Source organism: Danio rerio, chromosome 10, assembly GCF_052040795.2.
Source record: "Danio rerio strain M-AB ecotype USA chromosome 10, GRCz13ab, whole genome shotgun sequence".
NCBI lineage: Eukaryota > Metazoa > Chordata > Actinopteri > Cypriniformes > Danionidae > Danio > Danio rerio.
In genome coordinates, this window is record NC_141030.1 from 47,807,501 (window position 1) to 47,833,801 (window position 26,301).

The following is a 26,301-nucleotide window of genomic DNA, read 5'->3' on the forward strand; positions in this document are numbered from 1 at the left end:
CCGTGACATCAGGCACAGCGATATTGCAAGATGGCGGCGCCCTTGCAGTAAAAACTGTAGTAAAACATGCCATTTTCTCTTTAAAATGGTAACATTAATTAGGGTTGTAATATATATTTCATTCTCAAGTGTTAATCAATTTACAAAATAATATAGTCTTGACTGACTGCTTCACTTCCACTCTAAATGAAACCTTATGGTCAGGGTTGCCAGATCCAAATTTTTCAATTCAAACAAGAATGATGAGTAGCCCATTTGTTCCTTGTCAAATTATTAGTAAATGTTGATTAACTATGATTTATGACTGCTGCACAAGATTGCTCATGATTAGTAATGTTAGTAAATGCATTAACTAACATCAACTAATGGACCAATATTATATTATACAAGTGTTACTAAACAATATTAGGAAAAAGTTGGGAACATTCTGCTTTTGCATTACCCTTTTTTTGCATAACAATTTTTAACCTTAAACATTTGTAATAGTTTAAAGTGCTATATTGTCAGGGTTGGTGTTGTGTAGTATTAAAAGAAGTTTTTAATTGTTTTAAAGGCATTTTAAGGTCAATATTATTATATCTGTTTTGGATTGTCTCCAGAACAAACCACTGTTATACAATGACTTGCCTAATTACCCTAACTTTACCCTAATTACCCTAGTAAAGCCTTTAAATGTCACTTTAAGCTGAATACTAGTGTCTTGAGCAGTATCTAGTCTAATATTATGTGCTGTCATCATGGCAAAGAGAAAATAAATCAGTGATTAGAGATGAGTTATTAAAACTATTATGATTAGAAATGTGCTGAAGAAAATCTTCTCTCCGTTAAACAGAAATTGGGGTAAAAATAAACAGAGGGGATAATAATTCTGACTTGAACTGTATATTGTTCATTGGTGAAAGCATGCCTCTATAATACAGGAAGTGACATGTTTTTACCTGTGACATCAGCAGCCATCAGCCCCTCGGCCCGCAGGATCTTCACCTGCAAAATCCCCACATCCTTCAGATTGAAGAAGGACTTGAGCGGACTCTGAAAAGCAACAAAAACACCGCTTAGAGGCTGAAATGATCTTTTTGTTGATCATTAATTTAATAAAGTCAATAAATACAATGGAAATTCAGTCTCTCCAGGATTTGGCAGACACTCTTTTTTGTATTTGTAGCCTAAAATGATTTTGTGAGGCCTTTTTCAAAACTTCTGCCATTATTTTGCTTCAGTTCTTGTGTTTTGCTGTTAAAATACACTAAAGTAGTGTCAACTATTTCTTTTGTTTTTCATTTATTTAATAAAGACAATAAATATAATATTAATAAATATAATAAAAAATTCAGTCTCTCTGGGATTTAACAGACTTTTTTTCCTTCACATTTTTAGCCCAAAATCACTGATTTTGTGACGTCTTTTTCAAAACTTCTGGCATTATTTTGTTTTAGTACTTCTGTTTTGCTGTGAAAATATGCAAAAATAGTGTGCACGAATTTATTTTGTTCATCATTTATTAAAATAAGTTAATAAATGCAATAAAAATGGAAAATTGTGAATTATTATTATTCAGTCCCTCGATCTTTATTTATATTTGTAGCCTGAAATCACTGATTTTGTGACGTCTTTTTCTAAACTTATGGCAGTATTTTGCTTCAGTTCTTGTGTTTTGCTGTTAAAATACACAAAAAATGTGTCAATATTTTCTTTTGTTTGTCATTTATTTAATAAAGACAATAAATTCAATAAGTGTCTCCAGGATTTAGCAGACACTTTTTGATATTTATAGCCTAAAATTACGTCTTTTTCAAAACCTACACGGAATTATTTTGCCTCAGTTCTTGTGTTTTGCCATGAAAATACACTAAAATAGCGTGCAAAATTTATTTTGTTGATCATTAATTTAATAAGTCAATAAAAACACTAGAAATTCAATTCCTTAAGGATTTAGCAGAGATCTTTTATTTTTGTAGCCTAAAATGACTGATTTTGTGAGGCCTTTTTCAAAACTTCTGCCATTATTTTGCTTTAGTTCTTGCATAGGGCAAAACAAAAAGTGTCATTATATATTTTTTTTTTGTTTGTCATTTATTTAATAAAGTCAATAAATACAATAACAATGCAGTCCCTCCAGGATTTAGCAGACACTTTTTTTATATTTGTAGCCCAAAATGATTTTAGTGACATCGTTTTCAAAACTTCTGGCATTATTTTGCTTTAGATCTTGTGTTTTGCCATGAAAATACACTAAAATAGCGTGCAAAAATTTCAGTTTTTGGTCCTTAATTTAAATAAGTCAATAAATATAATAGAAAATTAGTCTCTCCAGGATTTAGCAGGCACTTTTTAATGTATTTGTAGCCTAAAATGATTTTGTGACGTCTTTTTCAAAACTTCTAAAATTATTTTGCTTCGGTTCTTGTATTTTGCTGTTAAAACACACAAATAGTGTCAATATTTTTATTTTTTTTCTGTGATTTATTTAATAAAGTCAATAAATACAATAAAAAAGCAGTCTCTCCAGGAATTAGCAGACACTTTTTTTATATTTGTAGCCCAAAATGATTTTAGTGACGTCGTTTTCAAGACTTCTGGAATTATTTTGCTTTAGATCTTGTGTTTTGCCATGAAAATACACTAAAATAGCGTGCAAAAGTTACTGTTGATCCTTAATTAAATTAAGTCAATAAATACAATAAAAATGTAGTCCCTTCGGGACACGTTGAATGACTTTTTGTAGCCTAAAATTATGTCTTTTTCTAAACTTCTGGCATTATCTTGCTTCAATTATTGTGTTTTCCTGTTAAAATACACAAAAATAGTGCCAATCTTTTCTTTTTTATTGTCATTTATTCAATGAAGTCAATAAATACATAAAAAAGACAGATCTCCAAAGATGCCTTGTAAATAAATCAGTGTTTTTGGAAGTAATAAAGACAGTAGAAGTCAATAATTTACTGTAATTATTTAGCCTGACATGTTTTCTGCACCAAAACATTTTAAAATGCGTCTTAAAATCAAATATATTGACTTCAGTGGAGGAAAAAGTTACCCAGACATTTAAAAGGAACATATTTTATAGCAGTAATCACAACACATTGATATTTTTATCCAAGGTTTATACAGTCAGAATCTTAAACCGGCCCATGCCTGCATCCATGCGTTCCTGACAGCTCTATTTTGCCTCTAACTTTCTCTAATCCGCTGTCAGAGTCCGCCAGCAGTTTTGTGTCCACGTCAAAGCCATTGAGACGCCCAAATCTGAGCCGCCACGCTGGATTATCTGCTGCCTCTCAGCAACACATCTTCATTATGCAGAGTCTGCGCTGGTGGTGGGCTTCTGTTAGCGTTTCAGCACAAAGACTGGCAGTGAAAGGAGAGATATGTGCCTTTTGTGAGAGTTACTGCAGGGCTGACCCGTTACATGCACTGGACTGTGGTCAGCTTACGCCCCCTTCTGGTAATTGAAGTGTACTACAGCACTGAGCGCTACTAGTTTGGCCTTTTTTGGGAGCTTTTATTTAAATAATGTTTAAAATATGGTTGTTTTACAGAATTTATAGCTTGTTCATCTTTAATAAAAGAAATGTTTTTTTTACGAAGACAGAACTCTAATGCACAGAAACTCTAATTCTGGTTGAAGTTGTAAATATGTAAATGGACAGCAGAAGTAATAGGGAAATTATAAGTTAATACTTGCTTTAGTGATGAGAGAAGTCATGTCTCATCTTACGTTGGAGAATATAAGGCATGCTATCAGAGGGTCTGGCAACCTTTTTTAACTCTTGTGAAGGAAATGGATGCACACAACATGACAGTATGAAAGAAAAGGATCTTGTGTCATACTTTCATGCCATGTTTTCATCTTTTAGTTTCTCTATAGACATTTAATTATACACTAACTGGCCACTTTATTAGGTACACCTGTCCATCTGCTCGTTGACATGGCAGCAACTCAAAGCGAGCATCAGAATGGGGAAGAAAGGGGATTTAAGAGACTTTGAACGTGGCATGGTTGTTGCTGCCAGACGGGCTGCTCTGAGTATTTCTGAAACTGCTGATCTACTGGGATTTTCATGCACAACCATCTCTAGGGTTTACAGAGAATGGTCTGACAAAGAGGAAATATCCAGTGAGCGGCAGTTCTGTGGGCGCAAATGCCTTGTTGATGAGGCCAGAGGTCAGAGGAGAATGGCCAGACTGGTTCCAGCTAATAGAAAGGCAACAGTAACTCAAATAAGCACTCGTTACAACCGAGCTCTGCAGAAGAGCATCTCTGATGTAAGTAAGGTGTACCTAATAAAGTGGCCGGTGAGTGTATATTGTTAGGATGGAAGGGCATCCGATGCGTAAAACATAGGCTGGAATAGTTGGTGGTTCATTCCACCATGGCGACCCCTGAAAAATAAGGAACTCAGCTGAAGAAAAATGAATGAATAAATGTTTTTAGATCGAAGAGAATCGTTTTGTAAACCTCAAATCACTCCCTATAAAGATTCCCACCCTTACTCATCACACCCAGCACTTATTTTCATTCACATTTAGTCATTAAGTGACTTACAATTAAGGAGGCATTCATTGAGTCAACAAGAAATGTAAAATGAACACAAAACCAAGCACAAAAGCCATCATACTTCAGGACTCACGTATCTCCTGCTGATGTGCTGCCGCTGGTCTGGGTCGTCCAGCAGGTTTACAGACAGGTCAGAGATAGAGACGGTGGCTGTAGCGGTGAGCGTCACCAGGAGCACCAGCGTGCCCTTGTCCTCCTCCAGATGCAGCTCCAGCTTGTGGGTCTTCTCTCGGCTCAGCTTCCACAGCTCCAGCTCACACCTCAAATAGTCAAAAAGTTAGTACCAGCGCTGCACGATATTGGAAAACACTGATCAAATATTTCCCAAATGATGTGGAACAGATTCAGGAATTTCTTACTGTATTTCCTCTAATATTTGTTCTTCTGGAGAAAGTCTGATTTGTTTTATTTCGGCTAGAATAAAAGCAGTTTTAATAGTTTTAAAGGTAAATATTATTCGCCCCTTCAGCAATATTAGTTTTGGATTGTCTCCAGAACAAACCCCTGTTATACAATGACTTGCCTAATTACCCTAACCTTACCCTAATTACCCTAGTGAAGCCTTTACATGTCACTTTAAGCTGAACACTAGTGTCTTGAAGAAGAGCTAGGCTAATATTATTTACTGTCATCATGACAAAGATAAAAGAAAATGGTCATCAGAGTCGAGTTATTAAAACTATTATGTGCAGAAATGCGTTGAAGAAATAATCTCTGTATGAACAGAAATTGGAGAAATAATCAAATAAGTCTGACTTTAACTGTATATCAATAAGATATAGAGATGTAAATCAGACTCACTGGCCGATGAAGTCATCTCTCCTCCCGATGTCTTTATCCCAGACAGAAATCTCCAGAATTCCTCCCTCCTCATCGTACAGATGCAGGTCGAACTGCTCCCTCCACTGCGGGTTCAGGGTTTTGGGAATTGTCTGTTTAGACGAGAATTACTGGGTTATTATATTAACTCTATGTTTTCTGTTTTAAATTAAATTTTATTTATTATTCATGATTAATTAATTGATTGATTAAATACGTAAATACATTTATTATTTATACAACAAAAATATTACACACATTTAAAGAAATAATACGAAATACTGATGGATAATTAAATAGATACTGTTTTAAATATTAACGCATATATTGAAACAATAAATTAAAATAAACTTTTTTATAAAGTCATTATCATCGTTGACTTTATATGTATAAAGCTTCAATAGCAATTCTAATAATAAATCTAGAGAAACTGGGAATTTCCGAGTAGCTTCTTTATTTTTCTCTGTATCTGTATTAAACTGAACATTTTATTCAAGTATTCGTTTTATTTAATTTTATTTTAAATGTCAAAATTTGCAATATATGTTTCCTACTCAGTTTTTCTTTAGGTGAACAATTAATCTGTGCGCATTAATCCACTGAAAAAAAAAAGTTATGGTAGTTGTAAATAGAAGCATCTGCTTGATATCCCGGAGCAAATCAACATATTGATATAAAAGTCTCGGCAACATCAGGTTCACGCAGATTTAAAATCAGTATTAGTATTTTTGACACTAATGGTGCTCCATACCTACCCGGGTCAAAAATGACCAGATAATGTAATAATGTATTATTTATTTTTTTTTTTAATCTTTTTGAAGTTTTTAAAGCTTACTGATGCACAAAAAAGCCCCGCCTCCTACTTAATATTACAAAGCAAATCAACGTATTGAAATAAAAGTCCCAGCAACTTCTGGTTCATGCAGATTTTAAATTAGCATTTATTTTTGACACTAATGGTACTCCATATTTACCCGGGTCAAAAACGACCAGATTATGTAATAATGTATTATTTTTAATGTATTTTTTAATCTCTTTGAGGTTTTTAAAGCTTACTAATGCACAAAAAAAGCCCTGCCCCCTACTTAATATTACTAAGCAAATCAACATATTGAAATAAAAGTCTCTGCAAATTCTGGTTCATGCTGATTTTAAATTAGTATTAGTATTTTTGACACTAATGGTACTCCATATTTACCCGGGTCAATAATGACCAGATAATCTAATAATGTATTTTTAAATGTTTTTTTAAATCTCTTTGAGGTTTTTAAAGCTCACTGATGCACCAAAAAGCTCCGCCGCCTACTTAATATCCTGAAGCAAATCAACATATTGAAATAAATGTCTGCAAAATCAGGTTCACGCAGATTTTAAATTAGTATTAGTATTTTTGACACTAATGGTGCTCCATATTTACCAGGGTCAAAAAAAAACAGATAATCAAATATTGTATTCTTTAATTTAATTATTTATTTTTACCTCTTTGAGGTTTTTAAACCTTACTGATGCACAAAAATGCTCCACCCCCTACTCAATATCTCAAAGCAAATTAACATATTGAAATAAAAGTCTCAGCAACTTACAGTTCACGCAGATTTTAAATCAGTATTAATATTTTTGACACTAATGGTGCTCCATATCTACCCGGGTCAAAAATGATCAGATAATGTAATAATGTATTTTTTTAATGTATTTTTTTTATCTCTTTGAGGTTTTTAAAGCTTACTAATGCACAAAAAATCCCTGCCCCTTACTCAATATCCTGAAGCAAATCAACCTATTGAAATAAAAATCTCTGCAAAATCAGGTTCATGCAGATTTTTAATTAGTATTAGTACTAATGGTGCTCCATATTTACCCGGGTCAAAAATGACCAGATAATCTAATAATGTATTTTTAAAATGTTTTTTTAAATCTCTTTGAGGTTTTTAAAGCTCACTAATGCACAAAAAAGCTCTGTGGAACAAAATCAATGCCAAAAGTCTTGAATTAAAAAGCTTGTTGAATATCACAAACTGAAAAAAATAATACATCGTATTAACAAGTTCTTGCATTTTAATGACTTGAATTCCAGGGTTTGTATTTTTAGGTCCTGAAATTTAACATATCTGTTTATTTAAGCTGTGAATATTTCAACGAAAAATATTTCAAACACTTTTTCATACTTAAAAATTCAATAATTCATATTCAATTTTTAGATTTCACTTACAAAATATTCAATACCCTTTAAAAATACGATGTATAATATTCAAAAAGTAATTTTCAGTTCATTTTATTTCAGTTCAAATATTCGCTTCCATAAATTCAGTGGATCAAATTCGACTGTTAAAATTCAACATTACATCCGGGAACTGCAGGAGAAGCAATAGATTGCAGAGTGAAGATCGCCAGCTGCTCTAGCTTTCACCAGCAGGTGGAGATGGAATAATGTAAGATTTTTAACCCAGTAAACAGGCGAGAAAAAGGCTATTAAAGGCACAAAAGTAGCATTTAATATAAATATCAATGCTTTGGACATTATAAATGATAAAAAGTATGAGCAAAATGAGTAAATAAGGTTTTAGTCATCTATATTTGTTCCAAGTAAACTGTTTTGTGTGACATTCTCATAAAATCTCTCTGCTTTTGAATATCTTTGTTCGTAATTGCTCTTAGCCCTGTCAATGTTTATCTATTTTGTATTATTATTATTATTATTATATTTTGTCTCCTCTCTACTCTTACGTTTATATTCTTTAGCTGTCAATATAATACTTCGCGTCTATGGCAGAAAGAGTCAATAAAGATAGACAATGTGTAACATCATATTCATCAAAAGACGGTTTATGTGCAAGTAACTACACCGGTCCGAGCAGGGAGCGAGCCGGCATGGGAGACAGGCTCCGATCGAGGATGCTAAAGATTGCAGAACAACGTCTGTCACTGGATCCGAGAACTGAGATTTACGCGATCACCAGCTGGCTTCCGTTACATAAGGGCAAATATAGATGACTAAAACCTCATTTACTCATTTTGCTCATACTTTTTATCATTTATAATGTCCAAAGCATTGATATTTATATTAAATGCTACTTTTGTGCCTTTATTTGCCTTTTTCTCGCCTGTTTACTGGGTTAAAAATCTGACATTATTCCATCTCCACCTGCTGGTGAAAGCTAGAGCAGCTGGCGATCTTTACTCTGCAATCTATTGCTTCTCCTGCAGTTCCCGGATGTAATGTTGAATTTTAACAGTCGAATTTGATCCACTGAATTTATGGAAGCGAATATTTGAACTGAAATAAAATGAACTGAAAATCACTTTTTGAATATTATACATTGTATTTTTAAAGGGTATTGAATATTTTGTAAGTGAAATCTAAAAATTGAATATGAATTATTGAATTTTTAAGTATGAAAACGTGTTTGAAATATTTTTCGTTGAAATATTCACAGCTTAAATAAACAGATGTGTTCAATTTCAGGACCTAAAAATACAAACCCTGGAATTCAAGTCATTAAAATGCAAGAACTTGTTAATACGGTGTATTATTTTTTTCAGTTTGTGATATTCAACAAGCTTTTTAATTCAAGACTTTTGGCATTGATTTTGTTCCATAAAGCTCCGCCGTCTACTTAATATTATGAAGAAAATCAACATATTGAAATAAAAGTCTCTGCAACTTCTGGTTCATGCTGATTTTCAAATAGTATTTATTTTTGACACTAATGGTGCTCCATATCTCCCCGGGTCAAAAATGACCAGATATTTTAATAGTGTATATTTTTAATGGTTCTTTATCTCTTTGAGCCCCGCCCCAACTCAATATTCTGTTTCAGTTGGAAGCACATCAACATACTGAAATAAAAGTCTCAACAACTTCCGGTTCATGCAGACTTACATTTGCTATATTCAATGCCTCACCTTGCTCTTGTACTTCTGAGGGCCCAGTTTGAACTTGACGTAAGGGTCGCTGAAGCCATTCTGGTCCATCGCGATGAGATTTCGTCCCTCGATGAGTCTAATGCTCACAATACCCTTCCACATCTGAGGCTTTCTGTGCAGATCTGACAGACGGGGACTCTGCTGCTGCATCTGCTGCTGCTGCTGCTTCAGTCCAAAACAGCACAAAACATTCAACATCTCAACAACTAGCATGCATTAGAGCAGCTTTCAAGAGATAGTTCACTCGAAAATTGCTGTTAAAGGCAGTATGCAATTTTGGCCACTAGAGGGAGTGTATTCACAACAATCAAAGGTGTATTTTAATGACTCTGTGACTGAGTGTGGAATTATGGGAGTTGTGGTCTTCATTACAACCTACTGTATAGGACTCCTGCAGAAGCTCAAGTTGATGATGAGTAAACTATTCAACACTCATTATGAAGCAGAGCAAGGCTGAAATTTCATTATCCCATCGTGGTTTTTTTTCTTCTCTAATAAATGAGTTGCTTCTTAGAAGAGGAAGATTAAATGCAGTGAATATGGTGGCTTTTGGAGGCGTGAAATGCTCTTTGGGCTAACCACGCTCTTGCTGTGAGGCGACAGTGCTAACCACTGAGCCCTTGCGTCACCCAAAAGCCAGTGATAATTCATAAAATACCAGTCATATAGTCATATGCGCCTTTGAATCATGAGATAACTTGGGTGAACTAACCCATTAACAGCACCTTTTCATTTTTGAGTGAACTATCCCTTTAAGACTAATGCTCTCAATACTGTAATGGCTCCTCAGTGGACGATTGAAAGGGTGCGCAATGCCTTCACAAACACCATGGATGATAACACCGAGTAATGACTGGCTCACTAGAAGCATGAAATGCCAATGTCTACAGAAAGCCTTGAACCGTCACCAGGAGAGATCTAATGAAGCCGTACGCGGATAAAACTCTCCATCCTCTGACCGGACTGCTGCACTTCTGACCCCTGTGATGATATTTGGTACTGACCGATTTCCCTTTGAAGTCATTATGCAAAATATGAATCAGTGGCCAGATTTAACAACCGATTGTGTCATAACAAATACTCATGTGGTGCTACTGAAATGTTTAGTAATGTAAAGCCATGAACACAGATAATGCATTGGTTATAGTTATACACTCACCGGCCACTTTATTAGGTACACCTGTCCAACTGCTCGTTAACGCAAATTTCTAATCAGCCAATCACAACTCAATGCATTTAGGCATGTAGAATTTGGCCTCAACAATATGAAAGCATGGATCCATCCTGCCTTGTATCAACAGCTCAAGCTGGTGGTGGTGTAATGGTGAGAAGGACACCTTGGGTCCATTAGTGCCAATTGAGCATCAACGCCACAGCCTACCTGAGTATTGCTGCTGACCATGTCCATCCCTTTATGAGCACAGTGTCTCCATCTTCTGATGGCTACTTCCAGCAGGATAAGGCAGCATGTCATAAAGCTCAATCATCTCAGACTGGTTTCTTGAACATGACGATGAGTTCACTGTGCTCAAATGGCCTCCACAGTCCCCAGATCTCAATCCAATAGAGCAGCTTTGGGATGTGGTGGAACGGGAGATTTGCATCATGAATGTGCAGCCGACAAATCTGCAGCAACTGTGTGATGCTATCATGTCATTATGGAGCAAAATCTTTGAGGAATATTTCCAGTAGCTTGTTCAATCCACACCATGAAGGATTAAGGCAGTTCTGGAGGCACAAAGGGTCCAAACCGGCTCCAGTAAGGTGTACCTAATAATGTGGCCGGACATGTGAAATCCAATTATGAACATATCTGTAATTTCCATATATCACATTTCTATGTATGCTGTTATTTAAAAATGTGCACTGCTCTTTAGGAGAACTCTTACGGTGCATTCACACTGGGCTTCAGAGTCAACGCTTGACAGAGGGCGTGTCTGAAGTTGGGGCTGACGCGATCGTCATAGCAGCATCAGCCAATGAAATTAGCGAGCAATCGGCTACTGTCTGAGCTGGTGTATTTGCATAAAGGGATCTGATTGGCTGACGCTTTCGTCGGCGCTTAAAAATTTGAGAAAGTCCCATCTTCGGATCCACAATGCAGTTCAGCAACGCCTGACATCACCCATTCAAAGTGAATGGAAAGCGTTGACGCTGACGCCCCCTGTGAATGGAGCGTTCGTGTTAAGATCAAATGTTGTATGAACACGGGCCCTGTTTAGTAAATCCGTGTGTGAAATAGTGTCCGCAGTCAGTCAGAGGATTCCTCAAGCGCTCTCTTACTTTTTTTACCTTACTGCAGCGCTTCCAGCTTCTCCTCAGTAGCACAGTCTACAAAAACAACACAGCAGTTCACTCATGTTACTGTATAACTGGAAGCAGGATCCAACTGAGTTACTAATATTGCACAGTATTATGTGAAGTACTTGTATAGACCGTTTTGAGGGATGTAAATAATAACAATGGTCCTGACTTATTTCCTGTTTTACATTTTAAATTCCCATACCTTCTGTGAGTCCAAAAAGCTCCACATATTGATGAATAATGTTATGAGAGCTGTTATAACTCCAAGTTATCATTGAATCGCCTCTTCTTACACATATTAAATAGTTTAACAGCAAGCAGGAAATGAAATGGTCTATAGCAGGGGTGTCAAACTCAAATCCTGGAGGGCCGAAGCCCTGCACAGTTTAGTTTCAACCCTGCTCCAACACACTTACCTGTACAGGGTCCCCAAGGGGTCTTAAAGAGTATTAAAAAGTCTTAAATTAAAAAAAATCGAAATTTATGGCTTTAAAAAGTCTTAAATTTGCTGTTCTAGGTCTTAAATATTTTTGCACAGGTCTTATTTTTCCGATGTCCATGTATCACTAAATCTAATGCTCATTTAAATTATTTTTGTTGTTGTTGTTAGGTTTTTGGGGTGTTGTAGTTCTTTATTTCACTAGTCCAATTGTAATATGCAGTATTACAACTACAAAAAAGTCAACTTGCAACAGCCAATCATCTTTCTGTTATTAAACTCAGTGCGCGTGACGAATGTGTCATCATCGATGTGTTTGCGGAAGTTCGCTTTGAGTGCGCGCGACATGATTTCGGCTGGTAGGGTGTGCCGTTGTTTCACTGACATGTTGCAAGCGCAGTTTTATAAGTGCGCTGTAATACGAGAGAGCGAATCTCTGCTCACGGTTTTCTTTGTTCATGGACAAAACTGCTTGCGAGCTCTCAAAACACTGGCTGCTCACGTGCGAATGATCTGCTCTCGCTCTGTCTGACTCCTTTTGTGCTTTTCCAGAGATGCATCAGCATACTGTAGTATTAAGAATAGTGAACTGATAAAATGAAATACAGTGTAGTTTTACTACAGTAAAGTGTGGTGAATTGTAGAATAATTTATTGTAAATTTTAAAGTTTACTATATTGTAAAAAAAAAAACTAAAGCACTGGGTAGTTTGTTTATAATACACTTGTTGTGTAACCATAGCAACTATAGTATTACCACAACAGAGTAATTGAAGTACTTTACTGTACTTCACAAAACACTACACTAGTTCACTTTATTTTAGTGATAAAATGGGAATGATAGTGGGATTTATTTAAAGAGTGAATAGTACAGTAAGCTATAATACTACCTAATCAGGTTTTTACCCATTTTCTATCACAGTTACATTTCTGCTTGCCAGAATGACCAATAATTATTGGCTAGAAATTGCAACAGCCATGGGAAAGGAGGAAAGTTTTTGTAAAACTTTGGGAAAAACTCTGAGGGAAAAGTTTGTTAAAACAAAAAAGAGGCCCCCAAAAACATCTTCAGTGATAATGATTATCTTTTTATTAGTCTGATTTTACTTTCTGTTTTTTTTTTTGGACCGACCCCTGTCATTTAAAAAAATATATATCTCAATGGTGAACGTGTCAAGTATAAAAGCCTTAATCTGTTTCGTCAATGGTGTATTTAACCTGACTTTACTACTGTTCAATTTAAATAACTTTATTTTACCCCTAATTTTGTGCTTTTTCATTTTCTCTCGCGTGTTTTTGATATTGCGATATAGGTCTTAAATTTAATACTTAATGGTCTTAAAAAGGTTTTAAAAAGTCTTAAATTTGACATTATGATATCTGCAGAGACCCTGCTGTAGGTTTCAAACAAGCCTGAAGGACTCAATTAGTTTGATCAGGTGTGTTTAATTAGGGTTGGAACTAAACTGTGCAGAGCTGCGGCCCTCCAGGAACTGAGTTTGACACCTGTGCTCTATAGTGTCTTAAGTTAAGTGTATAGTCAACTAGTAACAGTATATGTTAATTATTTATCATGCTATCGCATATCATATTAATCTTCAATATCACAGAGCTCTAGTTTATACTTGTGTTTATTTATGTCCCGGTCCTGCAAGACAGTTCTTTCCACTGTAAATCCATACATGTGGCAGTAATGTTTGACCTCACTTCATCATTTTACTGTACAAAAGTCTCTGAATGCGACGTGTCTGTGAATGTTTGCATGTGTTGCAGGAACACCATGTGAATTCTGATGTTTTCTCCTGCCGTCTGCACAGTGCAGCAGCTTTCTAATGTCTAATTCAGAGTCTCTCCATGCATTATGCAGAAAGCACAAACGTCCCATCATCCCCGTGCAGTGTCTCTCACAGAGCATTTCAGGCGAGCCTGCTGTACCAGATGAGATGATTTTTAATCCACAAACATTACAATTATTATATGTAAGCATTAGCTGAGCAGCTCAAAATGTGTAAGGCTGGATCGTCAGGCATACTCGCTGCTGTTTGTGCCATCAATCTGGCAACCTGTGTTTGTGTCAAGTCTAAGAAGCAAGTGCTGGATGAAAAAACACGCCAGTATTTTGAATTTGGACTGCAATACCTAGTTCAACCACTAGGTGTCAATCCTACATACTGCATCTGTACAGTTTCATAACACATGTTTCCATCCAATGATGCGAATTATAAAGTGAGAGTGATTAATGTGCTGCACTTATAAAAACACATGCAATTACAGAAAGCGCCAGCAAAAAAAGAAAAGATCCTCATCGGTTTGAAAGCATATGTGTTGCAAATCCTCACAACCCAAACACATTTAATAAATGCTCTGCATTTTCTCACAACGCAAACAAATTCAGATAACCCTGGCATTTTTTCACAATACATGGAAAAGCACAGAACATAACGCATATCTCTACTAGTTGGGCTTCCAGCTAACTCTATCAAGCCTCTTCAGCTGCTCCAGAACGCAGCAGCACGAGTGGTCTTCAATGAACCTAAACGAGCACATGTCACTCCGCTGCTCATCCGTTTGCACTGGCTGCCAGTTGCTGCTCGCATCAAATTCAAAACTCTGATGTTTGCTTACAAAGCGACTTCTGGCTTTGCTCCTTCTTATCTGCTCTCACTTCTGCAGATCTATGTGCCCTCCAGAAACTTGCGTTCTGTGAATAAACGTCGCCTCGTGGTTCCATCCCAAAGAGGGAAGAAATCACTTTCGCGAACGCTCACGCTCAATCTGCCCAGTTGGTGGAATGAACTCCCTAACTGCAGCAGAACAGCAGAGTCACTCGCTGTCTTCAAGAAACGACTAAAAACTCAACTATTTAGTCTCCACTTCTCTTCCTAATCTGCAATTGCCTCTCTGAATATCACACTAACTGTACAAAAAAAATAATAATAAAATAAAAAATACTAATACTACTAATACTTCCCTTCTTAGACTTTACAGACCTGAAACTTGCCTATAGCACTTATTCATTGTTGCTCTTAGTTGTGTAAGTTGCTTCCTTGTCCTCATTTGTAAGTCGCTTTGGATAAAAGCGTCTGCTAAATGACTAAATGTAAATGTAAAAATGTAAATATGTTTCAAGGGGACCCTAAAATGTGACGAAACCGGCTATTTAGGTTATGGTTATTTAGGCTAATAATATGCAAATGCCAAGGAAATTATGTAGTCAGAATGTTAAAATAAACAAAAACTCACCTTTCAAAGATCACCTACAGCAGGGGTCACCAATCTCTGTCCTGGAGGGCCAGTGTCCCTGCATGGTTTAGCTCCAACTTGCCTCAACACACCTGCCTGAATGTTTCAAGTATACCTAGTAAGACCTTGGCTGTTTCTCAATATGCGTTTTTTAGCGGTCTTGCGTTCTCGTGTTCTCGTGCAACGTCATCATCAGCTGCCAAAGTTCAGTTCCAATACTCAAGACCGCAAGTACGGAGGACGCCTGAAACTTCCCGGATGTGTTCTTGATATCGAGGACGCAATGATGCAGACTTGAGCACTGAACTCGCTCTGGAAGTCCCAGAAGTCATTGCGGCTGGAGGTGGGAAGCGCTGCATTTTATTTAGATTTATTATCAAAGTTCAGAGATATCACTTATTTACCTCAGGAGTTTCCCTAAATGAAACGGTGAAAGTAAACATTAACATGAACATCTTAATAAAGGGATAAACACATTAAGGGTTGTTTGTTTGCTGGAATTCGTATTAAAATCTGTTTTATTTATATTGTGCAGAGTATATTTATAATGTTTTTATGCAAAGTATATATTTTGAAGAGGGGGGAAACAATACATCGTTGTATGAGTGCTGTAATGTTTAAATAATTTATCATTTAAAACACCTGAAGGTCATGTGACCATCAGGAAGAACGCAGCATCCCATTTCTCAAAGGACGCATTCTCTGCCCTCGCGGTCTCTTGAGTTCGTTCTTCCGAAGACACCTGGCAAGACCGCTCTCCACAAGAACGCAAGTCTGTTCTCTGCGTTCTTGGAATTGAGAAACAGCCCTTGATTAGCTTGTTAACTGATTAATAGTCACAGCACAATAAACAAATCCCAGCCAGGTCCGGCGTGTTGTAGGGTTCCTTTGAAACATTTCCGTGGTTGTTGCTAGAGCGGATACGTTTGCGGCCGGAAGTTAACGCGAATTATTTCTATTATTTATTAAATTTCTCATTTGTTGTATTTTATTAACGTCTACCCCCACCCCAACCCTAAACCCAACCGTCACAGTAATGTAAAAGCTGTAGTTGTACCGAGTATTAGTTATGCTATCTATTAAATTACCCAATAAAATGTTTTTTTTAACGCCTACCCCCACCCCAACCCTAAATCCAACCCTCACAGTACTGTAAAAATATGAATTATTGTTATACAGTGTCATGAAAAAATGCTGCTTTATTAATGTGCATATTGCACTTCCGGCCGGCCGCATATCCGATCTAGACTTTACCCATTTCCGTTGTGTTCCCAACTATTTGCATGTATTTTGAGAGAATGCAGGCATTTTCTAAATGTATTTGTGAAGATTTACAACACGTATGCTGTCTTCCTAATTTGCTGGCGTTTCTTTGTAATTGCTCGTCTTTCTTTAATTCCAGCATGTTAAGCTTTCTCGACCACCGAAGAACAAGACTTATACTTAGCCTTTCCATTCAGTGAGCCCAAGTCAACAAAATTGAATTGTACAAATAAGCAACATAAACAATATTACTGAGTCTGACCACCTGTCTGAGCGCCTCTCTGTCCGCTGGGCTTCTCGGGTAAAGAGTGACCGTCAGCTCTAGAGAGCCCAAGTCCTGATCAGGGCAGTGAGGGTCCTGAAGGTCCAGCCGAACATCAAGAGGTCTGCATCAAAAACACATAAGGGATAAAGTACATGTAGCCGATTGTCCTCACAGAACAAGGCCTGACAGGTTAATCAGCAGCTGTTGTAAAAGACTGAAGCGTTTATTCTGCACTCTAAAAAACCTTGAGTTATTTATTTAACCCAGTGGTTGAGTTAAAAACATTGAGTGCTTTGTTGAGTTATTTTTAACCTTTATTGGATTATTTATTTAATAACTCAACCAGTTGGGTTCAATATTTGGTGCTTTGTTGAATTATTTTTAACCTTTATTAGATTATTTATTTAATAACTCAACCAGTTGGGTTCAATATTTGGTGCATTGTTGAGTTATTTTTAACCTTTATTGGATTATTTATTAATAACTCAACCAGTTGGGTTAAATATTTGGTGCATTGTTAGGTTATATTTAACCTTTATTGTATTATTTAATAATAACCAGTTGGGTTCAATATTTGGTGCATTGTTAGGTTATATTTAACCTTTATTGGATTATTTAATAATAACTTAACCAGTTGGGTTCAATATTTGGTGCTTTGTTGAGTCATTTTTAACCTTTATTGGATTATTAATTAATAACTCAACCAGTTGGGTTCAATATTTTGAATTTCAATAGTTAACTGATTTAAAGGGCACCTATGGTAAAAAATCTATTTTTCAAGCTTTTTGCACAGACATGTGTAGGTACAGTGTAGAGACCATCATATTGGGGGGATATACACACACACAGTCCTTTTTTTTTTCAATTTAACAACATAAAAACAGTGGACCAATTGGAGCAATTTTCAAAGTGACTGCAACTTGACGTAGGAGTGCGATCCCCCCGCCCACCAATTTTGATTGACAGGCGCCTCACCTAATCCTCAGTTTGTCGTTTCGTGTCCGCCATTTTCAGCGCTAGTCAAAGCGAAATCGCTAAAGGAACAGCCGTGCTCTGTTTTTAGATGTAAGGCTCATTGGGCTCAACACAAGATCAATATTCTCCACATTATCGCTCTAATCAGAATTATTGGTTGTACCTTAGGTAGGTTTGCAAACGTGTACTTTTCATTCTACCTTAAACTTCAGCCGTTTGTATTTCTCGAGGTCACAGAAGCTCTCTGTGATCTTAACTAGGTGCAGCTGGAAAAGTGCAAGCATGTTGCCTCATGTGCGCGTCTCTCCATTGGAAATAAAATAACAAACTTGCCTGCAGGTGGCACACCAGACACTCCGCTCTGCGTGGGGCAACGCTGACGCAGCACCATGCATTTTGGAATTCTGGGCGTAGGTTTCTGTCGAGGTGCACGCAGTGGCGCTTTAAGTCGGCGACTGGGCGCCGCGGACAGCTGCTAACTTGGGGCGAGTTTTGTGTGTGCCCTGATGGAAACCTGTGGTTAGAATTCTAAAATGCTTGGCGCGATGATTCGGGAAACTTCATGTTTCTGCCGCACCACTGAGAGAGTCTAGTGTGCCGAGTCGCGGATTCGAGCGACGCATCCGCTGCCTCAGTCAAAGTTAATTCAGTGTGTGTGGTTATTAGTCTCGGTGTACAAGCTCGGCACTTAAAACTAGCACACAGTTGGCTGTAAAACTATACAAAGACACAAGTCGTACATGTACAGCTGAATGCTGATCTTCTCACTCCTGCTCCTTCTCTCTGTCTGCCTGTCTATTGCAAACACAGAGCGGGGGAGCTCTTGGCTCCGCCCCCTTGTTACGTTGGGTGGGAAGCTGAAACTAATTTTCATGTGAAGCAACACGCCCCTAAAACAGCAAACTGTGTACACGCCCGCAACATGACACTTTTAAACACGTTATAATAAAAACATCAGGGGCCTCATGTATCAACGCTGCGTACGCACAAAAACTTTTACGCCAGGTTTCACGCTCAGAATCGCTCACGTTTAGATTTACTAACGATGAACTGAACGTGGGAATGTGCGCAGCTTCACGGCAGCTTTCTGGCAGGCGTACGCACATTATTTGTGCGTGTCTGTTTTATTTCCATTGGCGACTCCTAGAGGCAGTTGTGTTAAATTCCTCTCTACAAAGTGTCTGAGCCTTGCAATGGCAGCTGTATGAGACGGGTTCATCTAGCAGGTATATAAGGTTTCCATACCATACAGTTGACCAGCTAAACATTAAAGCGCAATTTGCAGCAGTCGCCTGTTTTCCCAATGTAATCTGAGTAATCTACTGCACACACATTGCTATAAAGACACTATCTGAAGATGAATTTGCATGTGTGAATCAGAAACATTTCCATTCAATAAATGTGCAAATAAAATATGATGCACAGACTTATTAATGATTCCTACTTGTCTTTCACGTGATAAATAGTTGGCAAAATCTGATATGTAGCGGGGAAAAAAGAAGAAAGAGTTCATCAGACACTGGATTCGAAACGAGTTCATGATCGAACGTGTCTAAACATGTTGACACGCGTCTTACGAGCTGCGCCACTGAGACCAATAAAGACTCCGCAATATTTTACACCTATAAATCACACTATTTCTTTTTTAATGCACTCAGTGCGATGTTCAGACCCAACTGTGTTGACCGCATCAGCTAAACTCTCCCTCTTTATTTTTTTCTTTTGTTGTTAATTCCGGAGGACAAATTTGCAAATAACACCGCTCTTCTCCGGTCTACCTCCGAAAGCAGCACCTCCAATTCACATTCTGTTCAGAGTTTCTCTTCTTGCTTTTGCCGTTGCTTTTTTTGTTGGGTTTTGCCAAAGTAGTCATTTGCATATTCATACGGGGGAGGAGGCAGGGAGGGGTTTTGTGCTCGTGCATGTTGCGCTCAGTTTCACGTTCATTCAGATGTACAAAAGAATATGCGTGAGATTAAAAAAAGGGGTAAACTATGTGCCCTTTAACACAGAACAGCTATATTATTATGCATACGTAATGTTGTTTTTGCGTTATAATGTTTATTTAAGCTTTAACGCAATAACGTTGTTGTTTTTTTAATCAAATGACCTCTCCGTGTCGTGTGTTTTATGTTAGTTTCACCCCAGCACTCTTAATTATTGATGATACAAACGCGCACGTCATAACGATCTATATTAAATGGCTAAAAACAAGTACGTGTCTAGAACTTAAAATGTAATGGAAATAAAGCATTTACAATGATTTTGAAGACTGTATGTTATTTATTTACACAGCCATAATTAATAGTGGTACTTGTAATAGTAGCAATTTTATACCAGAATGGGGAAAATATTAAATTTACCCAAAATAACCCAATGCACTGGGTTAAAATAACCCATAGTAGGGAAGGTGCAATAATAACCTATAGTTGGGTTATATGTTGGGGTATTTTTAACCCAAGTATTTTAACTGAGTGCATTATTACACGGCTGTCTGGATTACTCACTTCTGATCACAACATTCTGAGGTTCATTATTCCCAGATAACAACCGCTAAATGTTGCATGCATTGAACTGTTTTATTGTTGATCTAATTGTATGAATTTGATACTAAATCTTGAATTCTCTTGTTTTTTGGCAGTAATGTTGAAGACGTGATACCTCTGCTGCTCTAGAGACTCCAGGTAAAGGTAAGCCGAGCCCATAAAATCATCCTGAAGGCCAAAATCATAGTCAAACACCTAAAACAGAGTAAAAAAGGCAAGTACATTTTAATAAAGATGATTCAGGATTTTAGTATAAGACATTGGTAATCAGATGTACATGTAATTCCTGCTGCCATGAGTTTGGCTAATCAGAAATTTGAGTCAACGAGCAGTCAGACAGGTGTACCTAATAAAGTGGCCGGTGAGTGTATATATGTATGACATGTAAATATTAAATTGCCATTAGGTTTCTTAGTTTCTACAGACATCTATGCGATAAAAGAAGACTTTTACCTTCATATACAGAGGCTCTTTAAGGTTGTCCACTATTAGGCAAACGCGTTCATCCCAAACCGGGTTCAGGTTCTTCTGGATGATTTTACTACGGAAAACCTCTTTACCGGCTAATTTAAACTTCACATATGGGTCACTCGTTCCTGAAATGCAACATACAAAACACACCTTTATTTCTCACTGTGATCGTATATATACAGATACGTCTCTTAAAGGGACAGTACACTCAAAAATGAAAATTCTGGCAACGTTTACTCATCCTGCATTTGTTCTAAGCCTGATAAGCAGGTTAGGGTAATTAGGCAAGTCATTGTATAACAGTGGTTTGTTCTGGAGACAATCCAAAACTAATATTGCTTAAGGGGGCTAATAATATTGACCTTTAAATGGCATTAAAACTATTAAAAACTGCTTTTATTCTCGCCGAAATAAAACAAATAAGACTTTCTCCAGAAGAACAAATATTAGAGGAAATACTGTGAAAAAATCCTGAATCTGTTCAACATCATTTGGGAAATATTTGAATAAGAAAATTAACATGGGGGCGAATAATTTTGGATTTAACTGTATGTGAACCGATGCTGTGAACTGCCCCTTTAAGATGAGAAGAAACAACAGCATGTTACCGGCGCGGTCTCGAATGGCGAGGTTGTTTCCTCTTTTCAGCACGATATCCAGCTGGTACAGTGTTGAAGTGGGCAGTGCAGGCTGTACAGTACCCTTAGCAACTGTAGTAACACCCTGAAACAAAACAGACATTGGCCCAGAAACATCAGTGCGCATGATTATGACCTCTGCAAATACACACGGGGTTATTAGTAGGTGTTATTCTGGGTGTGTTCTATATTGTTGCTACGGGGTGTTGTACAGTTTGGGGTTGCTAGGGTGTTTTGTGTGTATGAGGTTGCTAAGGTTGGATCGACACTATGTAGTTGCTAAGGTGTTCTGGGTATGTTCTAAGGTGTGTCCTACAGTATGTTGTTGCTTATGTGTGTTCTACAGTATGGGGTTGCTAAAGTGTTCAGGGTGTGTTCTATATGGTTGCTACAGTATGTGGTTGCTAAGGTGTGTCCTACTGTAAGAGGTTGCTAGGGTGTACTTGTTGTGTTCTAAATGGTTGCTAATGAGTTCTCTACATTATGTGTTTGCTAAGGTGTGTTGTACAGTATGGGGTTGCTAGGGTTTTCTGGGTGTGTTCTATATTTTTGCTAAGGTTTGTTGTACAGTATGGGGTTGCTAAGGCGTGTTGTACAGTATGGGGTTGCTAGGGCGTTGGTGTGTTCTATATGGATGCTAAGAAAAAAGTTTTTAAAAAAGGTGTGTTCTACAGTATGTGGTGGCTAAGGTGTTCTGGGCGTGTTCTATATTTTTGCTAAGGTGTTTTCTACAGTACGTAGTTGCTAACGTGTTCTTGGTGTGTTCTATGGTTGCTGAGGTGAGTTTTACAATATTTGATTGCTAAGGTGTTCTGGATGTGTTTTCAGGTTGCTAAGATGTGTTCTACAGTTTGTGGTTGCTAAAGTGTTCTGGTGTGTTCTATGGTTGCTAAGGTGCGTTTTACAATATGTGGTTGCTAAGGTGTTCTAAAGTTGTTAAAGTTTGTTCTACAGTATATGGTTGCTAAGGTGTTCCGGGTGTGTTCGAAAGTTGTTAAGGTGTGTTCTGCAGTAGGTGGTTGCTAAGGTGTTCTATGTGTGCTCTATGATTGCTAATGTGTGTTTACAATATGTGGTTGCTAAGGTGTTCTGTGTGTGTTCTAAGGATGTTAAGGTGTGTTCTGCAGTATGTGGTTGCCAACGTCTTCTGTGTGTGCTCTATGGTTGCTAATGTGTGTTTACAATATGTGGTTGCTAAGGTGTTCTGGGTGTGTTCTATGGTTGTTAAGGTGTGTTCTGCAGTATGTGATTGCCAATGTCTTCTGTGTGTGCTCTATGGTTTTACAATATGTGGTTGCTAAGGTGTTCTGGGTGTATTCTATGGTTGCTAAAGTGTGTTCTACAGTATGTGGTTTCTAAGGTGTGTTCTACAGTATCCATTCTTTGGTGTTGCTAGGGTGTTCTGGGTGTGTTGTACTTTATGTGGTTGCTAAGGTGTGATCTACATTGTGGTTGCTAAGGTGTTCTGGGTGTGTTCTATTGTTGCTAAGGTATGTTGTACAGTATGGGGTTGCTAGGGTGTTTTGGGTGTATGAGGTTGCTAAGGTTGGATCGACACTATGTGGTTGCTAAGGTGTTCTGGGTATGTTCTATGGTAGCTAAGGTGTGTTCAGCATTATGGGATTGTTGAGATGTTCTGTGTGTGTTCTATATGTTTGCTAAACTGTGTTCTACAGTATGTAGTTGCAAAGGTGTGTTCTACAGTATGGGGTTGCTACTAGGGTGTTATGTGTTCTATCTGGTTGCTAAGTTGTGTTCAACTGTATGTGGTTGCTAAAGTGTGTTCTACAGTATAGGGTCGCTGGGGATTTTTGGGAGTGTTATCAGTTTTTGGTTTGGTGTGTTCTACAGTATAGGGTTGCTAAGGTGTGTTCAACAGTATGTGGTTGCTATGATGTGTTCTTTTGTAAGAGGTTGCAAGGGTGTTTTTTGGTGGTGTTCTATATGGTTGCTGGGTTTATTCTACAGTATGTGGTTGTCTGTTCTATACGGTTCCTAAGGTGTCTTCTACAATATGGGGTTGCTAGGGTGTTCTGGGTGCGTTTTAATAGTTGCTAAGGTGTGTTCTACAGTATGTGGTTGCAAAGGAGTACTAAGTCTGTTCTGTATGGTTGCTGGGTTGTGTTCAGTATAGTATTGCTAAGGTATTCTGGGTGTGTTCTATGATTGCTAAGATGTGTTCAACAGTATGGGGTTGCTAGGGTTTTCTGGGTGTGTTCTATATTGTTGTTTTAGTATATTCTACAGTTTGTGGTTGCTATGATGTGTTCTATTGTAAGAGGTTGCTAGGGTGATTTTTTGGTGGTGTTCTATATGGTTGCTGGGTTTATTCTATAGCATGTGGTTGCCAAGGTTTCTGGGTGTTTTCTATTTTGTTGCTAAGGTGTGTTCTACAGTAAGGGGTTGCTTAGGTGTATCCTACAGTATTGGGTTGCAAGGGTGTTCTGTGTTTGTTCTGTATTGTTGTTAAGGTGTGTCCTACAGTATGTTGTTTCTAAGGTGTGTCCTACAGTATATTGTTGCTAAGGTGTGTCCTACAGTATGTTGTTGCTAAGGTGTGTCCTACAGTATGTTGTTGCTTATGTGTGTTCTACAGTATGGGGTTGCTAAAGTGTTCAGGGTGTGTTCTATATGGTTGCTACAGTATGTGGTTGCTAAGGTGTGATCTACATTATATGGTTGCTAAAGTGTTCAGGGTATATTCTATATGGTTGCTAAGGTGTGTCCTACAGTATATTGTTGCTAAGGTGTGTCCTACAGTATGTTGTTGCTTTGGTGTGTCCAACAGTATGTTGTTGCTAAGGTGTGTCCTACAGTATGTTGTTGCTAAGGTGTGTCCTACAATATGTTGTTGCTTTGGTGTGTCCTACAGTATGCGGTTGCTAAAGTGTTCAGGGTGTGTTCTATATGGTTGCTACAGTATGTTGTTGCTAAGGTGTGTCCTACAATATGTTGTTGCTTTGGTGTGTCCTACAGTATATTGTTGCTAAGGTGTGTCCTACAGTATGTTGTTGCTTTGGTGTGTCCTACAGTATATTGTTGCTAAGGTGTGTCCTACAGTATGTTGTTGCTAAGGTGTGTCCTACAGTATATTGTTGCTAAGGTGTGTCCTACAGTATGTTGGTGCTAAGGTGTGTCCTACAGTATATTGTTGCTAAGGTGTATCCTACAGTATGTTGTTGCTTATGTGTGTTCTACAGTATGGGGTTGCTAAAGTGTTCAGGGTGTATTCTATATGGTTGCTAAGGTGTGTTCTACAGTATGTTGTTGCTAAGGTGTATCATACAGTATGTTGTTGCTAATGTGTGTCCTACAGTATGTTGTTGCTAAGGTGTGTCCTACAGTATGTTGTTGCTAAGGTGTATCCTACAGTATGTTGTTGCTAAGGTGTGTCCTACAGTATGTTGTTGCTAAGGTGTGTCCTACAGTATATTGTTGCTAAGGTGTGTCCTACAGTATGTTGTTGCTAAGGTGTATCCTACAGTATGTTGTTGCTAAGGTGTGTCCTACAGTATGTTGTTGCTAAGGTGTGTCCTACAGTATATTGTTGCTAAGGTGTGTCCTACAGTATGTTGGTGCTAAGGTGTGTCCTACAGTATATTGTTGCTAAGGTGTATCCTACAGTATGTTGTTGCTTATGTGTGTTCTACAGTATGGGGTTGCTAAAGTGTTCAGGGTGTATTCTATATGGTTGCTAAGGTGTGTTCTACAGTATGTTGTTGCTAAGGTGTATCCTACAGTATGTTGTGGCTAATGTGTGTCCTACAGTATGTTGTTGCTAAAGTGTTCAGGGTGTATTCTATATGGTTGCTTAGGTGTGTTCTACAGTATGTGGTTGCTAAGGTGTTCTCTACAGTATCCATACTTCAGTAAGTCATCAGGTCCTCATTAATGAAGTATAAGCACATCTCTTCATAACGAGTAAATGATTTGAGGAACAGTTAATGTTTGTGGTGCCAGTGGTGCGGAACGAGTTATAAGACGGAATTTAACATTTTGGGGCATCAGAAAACAAAACCACAAATTATGTCACATAAACACACGGCAATATTTGGCACAACACACACTGAGAAAACACTTCCTTTTTTCAGCCTTGAGTAAGCGATGAGGTCAAAAACACTTTTCTGTCAACGCTAAATGTGTTTGCAGTGTCAGCTGAACCCAGGTGATTTGCATTTCTTTTAGACATGCAGTGTTTAACATCCTGTTTAATGACAATATTGAGTTTGTCAAAAATTAAGAATATTCATTATTATATTGGGGATTCCCCTGAACACATCCTGGTGTGTGTTAGTGATGTGCTCATGGCTCACTGATATTTAGAGAAACAATATTTATCTTCTCATGGCATTTCACTGAGATAACATCTCAATAGTGTCTCAATAACATCCAAAAATAATGAAGGACAGCTTTCACTTCCTCGTCTGCTGAAACTGAGAGTCACAGCTCAAACACCTACACATCTACTCTATAGATGATTAATACTTCATTCACACCTAGATGATAACTTATAAATAAAATATAACCACAGCTATATTTATTACCTGCACCGGTGCACAGTGTTTGATTATTTAAAGCATGTGAAGCATTGTAAAGCAGGTTTCTGATTGGCTGTCAAATGTTTTACTATTATTATTATTATTTTTATATTAAGTAATGACGCTCTGGTATGAGTTATGAAGCTCTGATGTAGAGATCTGCACGGGACTAAATTTTGAATCCCGCTCCCGCCCGCACCCGCCAGGTTTTAGCCCGAACCTGACCACTCCCACTTATATTAAGCATTTGTTGTCCCGCTGCCCGACCCGCCCCGTTTTCTATCCGCCGCGCCCGATCCCGCTGGAAAGAGCTGGGGGA

General features: G+C 37.7%; 1 protein-coding gene and 2 long non-coding RNA genes across 7 annotated transcripts in view; 2 read left to right on the forward strand and 1 right to left on the reverse strand.

The window, feature by feature from the left end:
• LOC147842215 (uncharacterized) overlaps positions 1–1,201 on the forward strand; it is a 5,259-nt gene extending 4,058 nt beyond the window's left edge. Inside the window, exon 3 of the long non-coding RNA XR_015501667.1 lies at positions 1–1,201. This exon is cut by the window's left edge and continues 890 nt beyond it. This is a non-coding gene — a long non-coding RNA (uncharacterized LOC147842215).
• Positions 1–26,301, forward strand: part of LOC147842214 (uncharacterized) — a 115,981-nt gene that overhangs the window by 59,839 nt on the left and 29,841 nt on the right. The window contains exon 3 of the long non-coding RNA XR_015501602.1: positions 20,431–20,479. This is a non-coding gene — a long non-coding RNA (uncharacterized LOC147842214). The remainder of the gene's footprint in view (positions 1–20,430; positions 20,480–26,301) is intronic.
• The window catches only part of mctp1b (multiple C2 domains, transmembrane 1b), a 69,604-nt gene that overhangs the window by 23,103 nt on the left and 20,200 nt on the right, over positions 1–26,301 (reverse strand). Inside the window, exons 2-10 of one of the 5 annotated variants that reach the window (XM_087271347.1) lie at positions 21,415–21,529; positions 20,789–20,931; positions 20,451–20,530; positions 16,815–16,935; positions 11,594–11,632; positions 9,281–9,466; positions 5,360–5,490; positions 4,632–4,818; positions 939–1,032 (exon numbers count right to left, since the gene is read on the reverse strand). In XM_087271347.1, coding sequence (XP_087127473.1) covers positions 939–1,032; positions 4,632–4,818; positions 5,360–5,490; positions 9,281–9,466; positions 11,594–11,632; positions 16,815–16,935; positions 20,451–20,530; positions 20,789–20,931; positions 21,415–21,529 — 1,096 coding nt within the window. Of the gene's footprint in view, positions 1–938; positions 1,033–4,619; positions 4,819–5,359; positions 5,491–9,280; positions 9,467–11,593; positions 11,633–16,814; positions 16,936–20,450; positions 20,531–20,788; positions 20,932–21,414; positions 21,530–26,301 lie in introns of all 5 variants that reach the window. The other 4 variants (XM_087271351.1, XM_087271349.1, XM_087271350.1 and 1 more) reach the window with 4 other exon arrangements.